The sequence below is a fragment of the Haemaphysalis longicornis genome, unplaced genomic scaffold, assembly GCF_048455015.1.
Source record: "Haemaphysalis longicornis isolate Haplotype H1 unplaced genomic scaffold, Haemaphysalis longicornis Haplotype H1 scaffold_1, whole genome shotgun sequence".
Taxonomy (NCBI): domain Eukaryota; kingdom Metazoa; phylum Arthropoda; class Arachnida; order Ixodida; family Ixodidae; genus Haemaphysalis; species Haemaphysalis longicornis.
The window spans coordinates 307,340,275-307,353,440 of NW_027526203.1; the positions used below are offsets into that span (position 1 = coordinate 307,340,275).

Below are 13,166 nucleotides of genomic sequence, written 5' to 3' on the forward strand. Positions count from 1 at the left end.
AACAGTCTAGAACCCCGCAGAAAACATGAGCGGACAGCCAAGCCAGTTTCTTTTTTTCGCAGCGCCGGTGTTGAGAGTACCAAGTTACCTTGTGATCGTAGAGCGAGTGATAGGAAACAAAAGCAAGTGAGAAATTATAAAGATTGTGCACTTTAAACCCCGATTTTTACTCATAAATAATTGTTTTTGTCATTATGGCATGCAGAAACTGCTCCCAAGAGTACATCCGTTAACGCCTCAAAGGCCTTCAAGATCCTCAAAGGTCGTTGGTGATGTTCCTTTGACTCAAATGGCATTTCAACAAAAGGCCTTTGAAAAAAGTCGTGTAGCAGCTAAAAGGTGTCATTTGAGTCAGATGACATTCGACTCAAAGGCCTTCAAAACGCTCGTGTAGCACGGGTAGTAAACGCAGTCACCTTCACTTCATACAGTTAAACCTCGTTACAAGCGACACTCAAGGGAACCAAAAAACGTGTCTCTCGTAACCAAAGTCTCTTGTATGCAATGTTGCTGACATGGCGAACATAGGAAAACCAACCAAACCGCTTCCATTCAAATGTCTCTTATAACCAAGTGTCTCTTGTAACAGTGTCTCTTGTAGCGAGGTTTTACTGTACTACTACCCCCACAGAATCAGCGTTCTCCATGACTGCAGTGCACCTGTTCTTCCCACTTGCCGTTCCATGTTCTTCCCACCGGACGGTCAACAGCAGAATTGAGACCCATGAAGCATATAATGCGTTCGCATCAAAAGAAAAAGAAGAAAAAAAAAAAAACCAGCAAAACCACCACGCAATTCTAGAAGACAGATAGCATGTGGCAGTATAACATCTTTTTCTGCATACGCAACAACCAAGAATAAATTATGACTAGAAACAATGAGCCCACTGGTCATTAAAGACAATGTAGAGGCAGCCAGTGAAACAACGGGTGGAACCAATAGCAGCGTTTAACACTTCTAACACACTTATCTGCATGGTGCACAGCAAATACCAGGCAGACATATCGATGTGTCACAGAACTCACAGCTGGACCGGAATCCCCTTGAAACTTCTTGCAGGCATGGAGGACCGCACCACGGTACGTAACACCCACCGCGATTTGAGCATGAACGCAAAGGCCGCGTCGGGGTTGTCCAGCCGTTGTTCCTTGTTCAATTCACTGCACAAGGCTGCCTTTTGAAGTTCCGCAATCAGTGTCTGTTGCATCGTCAAAGGCAGCCTGCACGCAGCAAACAAGGTACCCGGCATTCACAATGTGTCCTGTTATACATATTGAATAAATGCACAGATGACCAAGTTTTTTGAGGGGGTGAGGCAAGCATTTAGAATAAATTTTGCGAACACATACTTCCACCTCAGGTAGTTGTTTTGTGTTGATAAGCAGCTTTTGCGACAGTCAAATCTGCCTTACTCTTGTGGGCATTTCTTTAAATGCAGCCAGTGGGAACGCAGTCAAATTGTAGTGGCTTGAAAAATCTGGGACACTATCTGGTTAGGAGTGGTATAGTACAAGAGGGCGTAACATTATTTTAACTACGTGTGGTCCCTTATCTCAAACCACGAACGAGCTGCTTGAGGCAAAGAAATGTTAGATGCTTAAACAAGGTAAATTATTCCGCGAAAACTTGCACAGCGCAAGGAACATGCACAATGCAAGCAACACCACGCCAACTTGACACACAGTGGTGCTAGCTTATGCTGACAGAGACATTTCTGCATTCCGTGCCAACTGAAGTACGACTGCAGTAGCGAGACATCCGAGCAGAAAATTCATGGTCAGCCGCAGGTGAAAAAAATTGGCAAAGGGTTTCCTATAAAAACACCAACAGGCACGAATATCATGATGCCGCATCTGACAGAGGCCAGCTGGACGTACAAGAAAAGTGGAAAGACGACTCACTTCTGTTCCAAAAGATCCAGGTTCCAATCCAGAAAGGCGGCTGCCTTTAGTGCCAGGAGTTTGAGAGGCTGCGATTTCCGATTCCCAGGATCCTCTTCAGGAGAGCCTGAGATTTCCAGCCCACACACACACATGAAGGGGAAAAAAAAAAAAGAAAAAAAAAAAAAAGAAGAAGAAGAGGTGTTAAAATTGACAAGCATGTTTTCATGTGCTTTCATTCAAGTAAATAAGCTACAGGTACTATTTCCTTGTTTGTAACTTCTAAAATGCTAGCTCCCAATGTCAGAAGTTGTTTTTATTCTGTATATCTTACCGTGCACTGCTGAGCTATGAGCAGGGGCAACAGGACAAAGCAGTGGCTCTAGTCTCATTACTATGTAGTTTCGTCACTTATATATTACATACATAACTTGCTACACCTACTCCCCCCATTTTTATTCAACTGCAGTTCCACTGTTGCCACCAGACAATGGTTGTCAATTTAGCCAACTGAGCTTTTAAAAGTGTCCATGATGTTGGTTCATGAGCACACGTTGCCTGCAAGCCCATTCATATCAAAGACGCCCACAAATACTGAAATGTAACACCTGTACACACTAAGGCCTCAACAGGATGCATAAGTGATTACACTCCAAAAGCAACGGGAGACCACCAGACAGTATGCTGCTAGGGGTAAAGGGCAAACAATTAATCGAAACAACCCCACGACCTTCCTCATGCCACTCTGTGGCTTCAGCAACCCAGAGGCAGCAAAATTATGTACAGGTGCTGTGTTTGTCGGACTGTAGGCAACAGTGGAATGGTTGCGTTTTGAGAGCTGCACCCAGAATTTTTTTCCTTGACCTTCTCATAGTCCCGGCACATAGTGTCAGGTTATTTTAAGTGGAAACATGAAAAAAAAAAAAAAAAAAAGGGGGTATACGTACATTGTAAGAAATTTTGGACTAATGACAGGCGCTAAAAAGTACTGCGAGATGACTGCAAACGCTTGTGTTGGCTGTAACCAAATAAATGTGAAACAGAAAATGCTCTTATTGTGACCCTTTTCTAATATTTCGTGCACCTTTGCACAAATGGGCCTTGGCCATATGGGCCTTGGCCATTGCAGCACATTATTCTAGCTGTTCCAATCACCCAGTGAGGTCACAGTAACTGGACTCGGCTGCTTCTTTATGTCCAGCCAGTTGCACTCTGCTCACTAGCAAAACTAGTCTTTCCTGCAGCATGCTTTTGTCTGCTAGAAAAAATTTAATGTGGCACATGTGTTTACTCTGTAGGGCCCTATTACTACACTGTTCACCCACAGTGGCATCGTAGTGATTTCGCACCCTCGTCTTCCTGCTTAGTTATTTTAACTTCCACAGGAGTGGCCAACAGATCCCTATTTCGTTTTATGCACTAGATGGAGAAACGCCACCCAATTTCTTGTGCATTTTCTTAATTCCCCAGACAAGCATTGCCCCACCACCTGCATGCCCAACTCAAGAATATTTACAGCCGAGTCTCTCAAATGGGGGTCCATGCTGTCATTACTGCGCTGTGCAAATTCCGTGCCCCTATGTTTCTTTTTTTCAAGCCTCTGCGGTGATGCGAAACATTTGCTTTTGACCTTTCAGCTTTCAGTTTTTTCTGAGAAGCGTTGAGAATTCAGGAGAGTGCGAGTCACCTAATTCTAGTCAAACATGCCCCTCAGCTAGGGTTCTAAACAAAGCTAGAACAAAACCCACAGCCATGATGCTAGACAGACGAAACACCCTGGCAAGTTTACAGCATCAGCCCAACTTATACTTTTGCAAAACGACCCTTCACGGCATGAAGGAAACTGGAAAACTGCTTTCCTCCACCCACCCCCCTTTTTTTTTTGTGTTCACCCAGTACGACACAATGGCCCTATGTGGAGGAACATCATCGTGCAGGAAGCAGAAAACAGGAAATCTGCCCTTTAAAACTTCGATGCCTCAGTGATGGTCAATGGTTCTTGACAGACAGAACTACTGAGAATGAACTGCCCCATCTCTTGAATAATTTGACATAGTGGTAAATTTCCTTTACATGGCCCCCCACTTTCAGCATGATACAAGCACGCTACGAGGTGGTGTGCAAAATGGCACTAAAAAGACGGGAGATCCACAATTACCTGGTTCATTTGGAGTTCCATCCAGGCTGACCATGCACGGCAGGCCATTCCCAGGTGGCACCGAACCTCCATTGAGCCCTTGTGGTACTGGCTCGATGGCATTTGCCAGAAACTGGATGACGAGCTCAAAAGGGGACGGATCTGCAGGGGGCAACAAATGAACAACTGCTGAAACACCACTATGACTGAAAGGAGTGTCCTCTAGCTCCGCATGTGTTTACACAAGTAGTTTGCAGGCTTACCCACCTTTTAATTTCTTACACAAATGCACAGTCACAGGCGGCTGAACATAAATGATGGAGCAATGGCCAAAAAAAACTGGCTCCAAGGCAGCATCATTTAAAAAATAAAGGCTTTTTTTGTTGTTGTTGTTGCCCGCCTACGCCTTTTTGACTGGCTGACTTTCATAGACATCGCTCGTTTGCGTGGCCTGGGTAACGCTAACACAGTGGATGTCACTTCATTGGTCCTTCTTTACCTCATCACTAGAGAATGCATTTTAGGCAAATTCCTATTTTGATCCTTGCGCTCATATCACGCCATTTTGATATATGAGCATGAATTAGAGGTTATGAAGGGCTTTCATGGTGTTTTTATAGTGCCTATTTTAGTGTTTGTGCCTGCACGGCTATAAATGCCGCTTTTCAAAATTGGCACCTATATGAACACTATTCAGCCTCAAGTTTTGCTTTTGAGTGCAGTTTGAAATCGTTATTGATGTTACCGGACAGCACTGACCGTTCGGAACACTACGCGTTTCAAGCTAGTCCTCTAAGTCAACCACCTCCTGGAAAAAGTCACCAGCAGCAGTGAAACGGGACGCTCATTCTCAGTGACAAAAGGCACAATTTTGATCCCAAAAATCCAGATATGGTGGCAATTTTCCGGTTTCCACCATTTTCATGGTGATTCTTTGATTATTTCCCGCATGCTCTCCAAATAGATTTCTTCAAACATGCGCAGACGAATCCTCTTTTCTCGAAGTATACTCAAATCCAACTCTATTTTCAGCGCAACGGTTGAGCAGGAAGACACCTTCATTAGCAGATCATTATTATATAGAACCAACAGCGAATCATCACTGCGCAACAAGATTTCCTTACACCTCAAAATTCACACTGCTGATAGCCTCTAAAACATGCTTTTCCATTAGAAATCTGTTTGGCTGCTAAACACCTTTTAAAAAATGCTTTTCGAATGCGTGGAAATGCATTTGGCAGTGTTGGGTGTCTTGCATAAATGATTTGGATAATATCATTGCATATGAGAAAATTGCTAGAGAGTTCCTCATGTAAGAGTATGTCAGTTTCTTGATAAATCGCCGTCTCTCTTGCATTTATTATTTATGTCTGTTTTTATTGTGTCGTAATTAAATTCTGCCAAGCAGACATAAAGTATCGTGCCTATATTTACCATGTTGGTGGCTTAAAACGTTGTTTTGCATGCCTCTTTTTGGCGCCTAAAACGCTCTTTTTTAATGCCTAAAAATCCCGCATCTACTCATCCCCCACCTCGATGGCTCAGTGGCTAAGGCATTGTGCTGCTAAGCCCAACGATGCGATTCCCGGACGCGGAGGCTGCTTTTCAGATAGAGGTGAAAAGAAAAAACGCCCGTGTCGAAATTTCGGCACACGGTGAAGATCTCCAGACGGTCAAAATTAATCCCGAGCCTTACCCTACGGCGCGCCTCAAAGCCCAAGTGTAGCTTTGGAGCGTAAAACCCTCGAAATTTGAATGTATGGCTCATTGCACCCCGGGAAAGAAAAAAATTCACAGGCTTCCTCATCCAGCTGAAACTGGGAGACGCGACTCGAGATCCTTTGGACAGGAAACAGAGCGCAAAGAAAAGCTGGTTACGCGTTACGTCGTCACTAGTATACAGGGTGTTGTGACGATAATTGGAACACTTTAAAAATTTTTCCTGAGTGAACCGCCTCTCCGTTCGCACTCAAACTTCACACGAAGGTCGCATTTCGTGGTCTATTTTGTTTGACACAAGAAGCAACGATGGTACTTACCTGTTTATCCTGAAAATAAATAAAAACGATTTTCGTCAATGGGAAATGGCGGCAGATTTGGACGTGCGAGCCCGAAAACCGGGTTTTCTGATCGTCTGCTAGCTCATTCCTAGGTGCATTTTCTGATCGTCTGCTGCACCATTTGGCTCCTTCCTACCGTGAATCCCAAACGTGCGTTTTGCTCTGAATACCCCAGGTGGTTCCGTCGTTCCAACATCAACTTGCGCTGGCTCGCACGTCCAAATAGCCGTCATTTTCCCATTGAAGAAAATCGTTTTTATTTATTTGCAGGATAAACAGGTAAGTATCATCGTAGTTCCCGGTATCAAACTAAATAGACCACAAAATGCGACCTTCGTGTCAAGTTTGAGCGCGAACAGAGCGGCGGTTCGCTCAGGAAAAATTTTTAAAGTGTTCCAATTTTCGTCGCAACACCCTGTATGTTCTCACGAACACAAAATGCGTCGGGCACCTTTCGGTCGGCCCTCAGTCGCCTGTTACTGTACTCGCAAGCTTACTGAATTGATATTCCGCGCACGAAAATCGCTTGCAAACAATGCTCTGAGATGACTAACTAAATGTCTCTAGATAAAGACTTCGATGCAGTTTCATTCATCCCGCGAATGCGTCAACATTACAGCTACTTTGTTTATCATCAATAAATGACTTCGCTTGTCCAACGGGCGAAGAACGTGTTGTAAGCAAGCAGTTAATATCAGCACGAAAAAAATATAGCTACGGTCATGAATGAAGTTATTTGTGAGCCAAAAACGATCAAAGCATCGCCGCCCAGAAACGCAGATACGAAATGAAGTCGCACTGCAGTTCAATGAGCAGACGGTCGTCGTTAGCTGCGCTAGAATTTAAGAATGGCCGCGCTACATAAAATGACTGGCACCCACCAGGCTTTCCGCTGGAAAGGTGTTTTTCAAGCAAAGAATCGTCCAACAAAAAATCCAGCCACGAAAGCACATCCGAGTTGCTTGGCCTCGTCGTCGGCAACGGGTCTTCACAAACCTCCATCACTCTGCAGGAACGTTTTCGCTGTTAAAACATTTATGAACGACAAGTTTGAATGTACTTGAATGTATTAGTAGTATGTAGTCTCTTGCGGTGAACCTTGGTGATACAGTAAAACGATATAGTTGCACTCTACATAACATACCACCAACAGCGCTTTGCCGGCTTTACATGTTGAATGTTAGTGGATTGGATTGGATTGGATCGAGTTTGACATTGTTGAGATGAGATGGTAAAATATAAAAAATACATAGGAAATTTTTTACCCCGTGTGTCACCTATAGTTATTACTGCATGCCCCGTAATATTAATCTTAAAACAATGTAGGTTGTGTTATGAGGTGTGTACGGTTTCGCTATTCGCTGGGTCTAAAGGTACGTCGGACGTACCCGCAAAATTTCTTAAAGATACGTCGGACGTACCCGCAAGATTTCTTAAAGATACGTCGGACGTAAGATACTTCGGACGTATCCGCGAAACTTTGTTAAGTACGTCGGTGTATTCGGTTTCACTCAGCCCAAACATGCAGCGTACGTTCAGCGTTTTCTCGCGCCGACGTCGCGTCGCCAGAAATGCACGGCGACGCGAGCTGAAACTGGAGCGACGCCGATGTCTACGCTCGCCAGATATCGGCGTCGACGCAGCGCGATAGAGCATCGGAAATCGAGCGGCAGCGTCCGTCTTCGCGTGGTTTGGGGTCGTTCCTTTCAGCAGAAAACAATCAATTTCTTTTTAACTTACGGTAATCGGTTGCCTTGAGACAAATTGCAAGCTATTTCTATTCCCAAGCGCTCATCCATTTGTAGCTTGTTTGGCTTTCATCGGGGATATCGGGGATCTGCGATAGCTTTGTGCGAGTTAAATGAGGGAGCTCTGATTACATCACATCCAGTACTAGCATAATGTGGCTTGTCAGCAAGATCGGTGCGTGACGAGCAAGCGTTATCAACGCCAGAATTCTGGCGCATTCCATTCCATTCGTAGCTCCCGTGGCTTGCGCAGGGGAGACCGGGGATGTGCGATAGCTTTTGTTGGCTCAAATAAGGGAGCTGTGGTTACATTGCTTGTAGCACTAGCATTATTGTCCTCGGCTCCAAGATCGGTGCGCAAGAAGCAAGCGTTACCACTGCTCCAAGCTCTCAAATACGACCAAAAGAAAGCACACACACGACATTCTTTGTGGGAAGCCTCAGTTGGTACACCAAATTCCTCGAGGCTCCTCGTCTCCTGCCGTGGTCGTGCGGTCGAGATCTGGCCTACTGTTTTGAAAGTCTGTGGTTCGAATCCTAACAAAACCCCTCTTTCTTTTTTTTTTTTTTTTTGTGGCGAGGGTTTGATCAGCTGTTTGTTACAGGGTACAGACAGGGTGCCAGAGTACCTTGCCTTTCAACCAACAAATGACGTTCGACGGTAACCTCAGTATCAAGGCAGCGCTGCAATTTGTTTTGCTTTCAATTTGAATTCACGAACGTGCAGTCGGTACGCAACATGAAGGTTAAATCAAGTAGCAAGTAAAGCAGTTGTTCGAGGTGCGTCTTCGTTTATCATTCTATCTTATTTTGTTTATTTAGTGACGCTAGATTTGACCGTGATGGCTCGAGATGCATTTCGCAGCATTTTAATATTTACCCGCCAACAGACTATAGCAATAAGTAAAGACGCCAAGTGATTTTTTTTCTTGCTAAAGCTAAAGTCTTGATAATTGCAGTTCAAGAAGCGACAATAACTGCTCATAAACGACTACAACAGGATGGCATAGGTGTCCAGCAACGCCTGCCAACGCAGCAACTGGCGCGCGACTTCGCCGGCCTCCTGCGGGCCCGCGCGTTGACGCCGAACGAGAAACATATGAGAGAGAAAAAAAGAAAGATACTCGCGTCGCACATGATTTTGTTTCCCTTTTGCGAGAACCCGTAGTGGTCCGCATTCGATCTCTGACCTCAGCGAAGGCTCTAACGTACCGTCCCTTCAAATAAGGTCCAACTAGAGAACACGAGGGAAAAAAATACATTCTGCGTCAGGTTAGGCATCAGATTCTTGGCATATATACAGCAAACGCGTGATGGTTTCGCCGTCGATGGTTCGAGATAACCACGCTAGTTTTGAGCAACGCCGCTTTCGAGCCACTCTGGGCCCTGTACGTCCGACGTATCTTTAAGAAATCTTGCGGGTACGTACGTCCGACGTATCTTTAAGAAATTTTGCGGGTACGTCCGACGTATCTTTAAAGGGGCACTGACACAAAAATTTAGCATCTTGTTTTTTTCGTTGCGATAAGTAGCTAGTGATCTACTTATAACCTGTAGAAACCTCATTTGCTTCAGCGTGCGACGGTTGTTTAATTAGAGGGATTTTAAATGCGGCCAGTCGCAGTTTCGGTTTCAGCGAGTGCCGCGAAACGATGGATTTTGTGGATTTTGTGTGAACAAAGCTGACCACGTGACCGTCGGAGGGATATCACAGAGCAGAGCCGCCGTAGCACTGTCGAATCCGCATCGACGGCAGTTTCTGCGAATGCCCCCACGTACTGATCTCGTGAGGCGCTTAATTAAGATGCGACCGTGGATGTGACGCAGGCGCTGCGAGTGCAAATGCTACCGCGGCTAAAGAACGACGCGCGACGCTCGAGACGGTGGGTGGCAAGACGCGCGCTGGGAGCAGCCGGCCGGTCTGCCTACAGGTCCGCCTACAGATGTGTTCGGCTCAGCACTGCGGCGGATATTCGAGTGCCGCTCTCGTAAGCGGTGCAGATGACAATTTTTAATGCAACCCGCCATTGCATCATTAACTCCTTTCTCATTTAAGCCACTATGGTCGGGACTTGGGGACAATTTCGTGCAGCGGCCGGTAACAAGCTATCACTCGAGCTACCTGCGCCGGCCGGGCCACTTCGCGGCCGTGGCCGCCGCCTGCACAGCGACCGTGCGGCTAGCTCAGTGGGCTTTTCGTGCCTCCGGCGCGTTTTCGCATCCAATGGTAATAAACAGTAATAGAAACAGAGTGCCTGGAATCGCTGTAGAACTTCGGTCGCGGCCAGCTGCCCGATTAGCTGACGAAATCACGGCGCCTCCGCCGCCAACGATCGGGTCGTTCGTTCTCGAGAGCAGAAGCTCCGCCCTCCGGCCCTCCGATTGGAGCGGCGAGCCGGGCGAGCCCGCGTAAAACGCCGGTGGTGTGGAAGCGGCAAACACAAACTCGTGACGTGTTTGGATGTTGTTTATTTACAATTGCGCGTGGTCCTCTGCTGGCTGCTCGGTTGCGTTTCGCACACTTCAAAATTGATTTTAAATATGTTCTAGGCTGTATTCGCCGCTGATATTTTGCAGATGATGTATATGTGTTCCCACCAATCTATCTCCGACGTTATCTCGCCTTCAAAATTTTGTGTCAGTGCCCCTTTAAGAAATTTTGCGGGTACGTCCGACGTACCTTTAGACACAGCGTTCACTATTTTCAACCGGCGCTGGGGGCGTGCGGCGCTTTAATTGTCGGAACATCGCGTGGAACCATGGAGGAAAGAAATGGTCGGAACCATGGTCGAAACCATAGATAAAGGAATGAAGCCTTCTTTCCTTTCTTGTTTGCATGAAGTAGATTGACCGTTGCTTGTTTAGTTGCTCTGCCCATCACTTGGCACGCGAAGAAGCTAGCGCCCGTGCCGTGGTTTCGGGGGACGAAGATCCGGAAGAGCGGCTGGACCCACCTACCCCCCCTCACACCTTTAGGAGCATTACAAAACACTATCGGGAGCAGCGGCGCACTCTACCACCACCTCATAATTTGCTTGACAAGGGGGAGCAAGTCAAGTGGCGTCTGCTCCAGGGCAACACCCACCCGACACCAGGCAGAATGAACCTGCTCTATCCCCAGCTTTACCCCTCACCCGCATGTCCCAACTGCCAACAGGCCCGCGGCACCATCTACCACATGGTCCTTGCCTGCCCCAACCATCCGGCACCACAAGACGCTGCACGACTGCGAGACCACCCCAACACCTGGGAGACGGCTATCAGGGCCTCGGACGCAGAGGGTCAGCGCCAGCTGATATCCTTAGCGGATGAGGCCTGCAGGACCAATGGGACCCTGGACGTAGGGACCAGCCCAGGTTGATCACCTGAAGTCCTTTATGGCTTCAATAAAGTCTATTCCTCCTCCCCCCCTCTCGTTTACATGAATGTATAGCGCGTTCCATTTCCTAGCGCATCACGAGTAATGCGATGCGCTGGCGTTTACCTGTAGGCTAGCTCATAGCACCGTTTGCATGGATGCGAATTCCTAGAAAGTTGACGCGATGCGATGCAATGCGCCACTTGTCGCATTTATCGCCTAAGCGTGCAATAAAAATGTCTACCGGGACCATGACCACGAGTGTTGGAAAAGCATGGAGGCAAGTTATTTTCTCCATAGGAGAAGACATTCCGTAGCTTTTGACAATTCGCCTTGCGATCGATAACCCGCAGAGACCGCGACGAAGTTCAACAGCACGATGTAGCAACGACGAGGAGATGAATGCCTTTTCGTCCGCTGTGGATGACCTCATGACGGCATGTCAGAAGCACATATACAAACAAGCACAAAATAATAAACACGAAACGAGAACGGGAACAAAGGATCGTGAGCCGGCGCCTTATTTCAGAAAACGGGGTAACCTGGCACAGCAGAAGACAGCTGATCTGAAACCAGTCAAGTAAGGGCCCTGAACACTTTAAAACATTTTCCTGAGCGAACCACCGCTCTGTTCGCGCTCGAACTTGCCACGAAGGTCGCATTTTGTGGTCTATTTTGTTTGATACCGGGAACAACGATGGTACTTACCTGTGTATTCTGAAAATAAATAAAAACGGTTTTCGCCTATGGGAAAATGGCAGCTGATTTGGACGTGCGAGCCACCTTGATGTTGGAACGACGGAACCGCCTGGGGTATGCAGAGCGAAACACGTTTGGGATTCACGGTAGGAAGGAGCCAAATGGTGCAGCAGACGATCAGAAAATGCACCTAGGAATGAGCTAGCAGACGATCAGAAAACCCGGTTTTCGGGTTCGCACGTCCAAATCGGCCGCCATTTTCCCATAGGCGAAAATCGTTTTTATTTATTTTCAGGATAAACAGGTAAGTACCGTCGTTGCTTCCGGTGTCAAACAAAATAGACCACGAAATGCGGCCTTCGTGTGAAGTTTGAGCACGAACAGAGCGGCGGTTCTCCCAGAAAAATTTTTTAAAGTGTTCCAATTATCGTCGCAACACCTTGTACGTGGGGGCAGCGGGGCGCGTGCCCCACCGAGTTTCTTCGGAGGGGGCGCCGCCCCCACCGGGACAGTTCGTGTGCGCCAGTGGCGTGCCAGGGGGGTGGGATTTTTACCGCGCAGGCGCCGTGCTCCCTGCTCTGAGCTTTACGTCGCGTGTAAACCAAGGCACATATCCTTAGAACATGTCGCTATTGGAAACATTCGCGTCCAATGCCAGTCCGTCGTATGGGCGCTTACAAAGAACGAAGCGCCTCAGGCATGATGTTTGCGGAGGGCTGCAGCCTCCAAAGTGATGGTAGGCTAAGCGCGGGACGCCAAACTCGTGCGTGGTCCTTTTGTGGGGTTTCATATTATTCCCCCAAGTACGTACCATGTCTTGTCCGATGCTCAAATGCGTAGCCACGCGGAGACTAATTGGTCGGTAGGGCTGTTGTCCGCCGGAAGAGCAGCCTCTCCCCACACGGAATCCTTTAAAGGGACACTGAAGTGATATGTAAACATTGCGGGATTACTAGCGCAAATTGTAGTCCGGAGTCCCCAGGCCATGTTTCGACCACTATGGGCGCGTTTACGCGATTTGATTTAGTAGAAAAATTAATTCGAAAATGCTGTCCTCCTCTCTTTACGTTCGCCCATTTTCTGTGGCGTTTTCGTGTGACGTCGGGAGGAGCCGAGCTCGCAATTGGCTGCGCTACTGCACGGCTCCCCGGCCTTCAGACAGAGTCAGTCGGCCCAGCGTTTCGTCCGCCGGCCGCCGACGGGTCGTCGCAATTCGTTCGCTCAGTTAAAACGAAGCCAGGACACGTTTGTGAATGGAAGAATGTGCCTTGCTTTACTTGGTT

At 47.3% G+C, this 13,166-nt stretch overlaps 1 protein-coding gene across 2 annotated transcripts in view; it reads right to left on the reverse strand.

Moving 5' to 3' along the window:
• Ints8 (integrator complex subunit 8) overlaps positions 1 to 7,287 on the reverse strand; it is a 69,672-nt gene extending 62,385 nt beyond the window's left edge. Inside the window, exons 1-5 of one of the 2 annotated variants that reach the window (XM_077681364.1) lie at positions 7,223 to 7,287; positions 6,960 to 7,084; positions 4,040 to 4,180; positions 1,903 to 2,008; positions 1,027 to 1,221 (exon numbers count right to left, since the gene is read on the reverse strand). In XM_077681364.1, the coding sequence (XP_077537490.1) occupies positions 1,027 to 1,221; positions 1,903 to 2,008; positions 4,040 to 4,180; positions 6,960 to 7,080 (563 nt within the window). In that variant the 5' untranslated portion in view covers positions 7,081 to 7,084; positions 7,223 to 7,287. Of the gene's footprint in view, positions 1 to 1,026; positions 1,222 to 1,902; positions 2,009 to 4,039; positions 4,181 to 6,959 lie in introns of both variants that reach the window. The other variant, XM_077681360.1, reaches the window with a different exon arrangement.
• Positions 7,288 to 13,166: the final 5,879 nt, after the last annotated feature.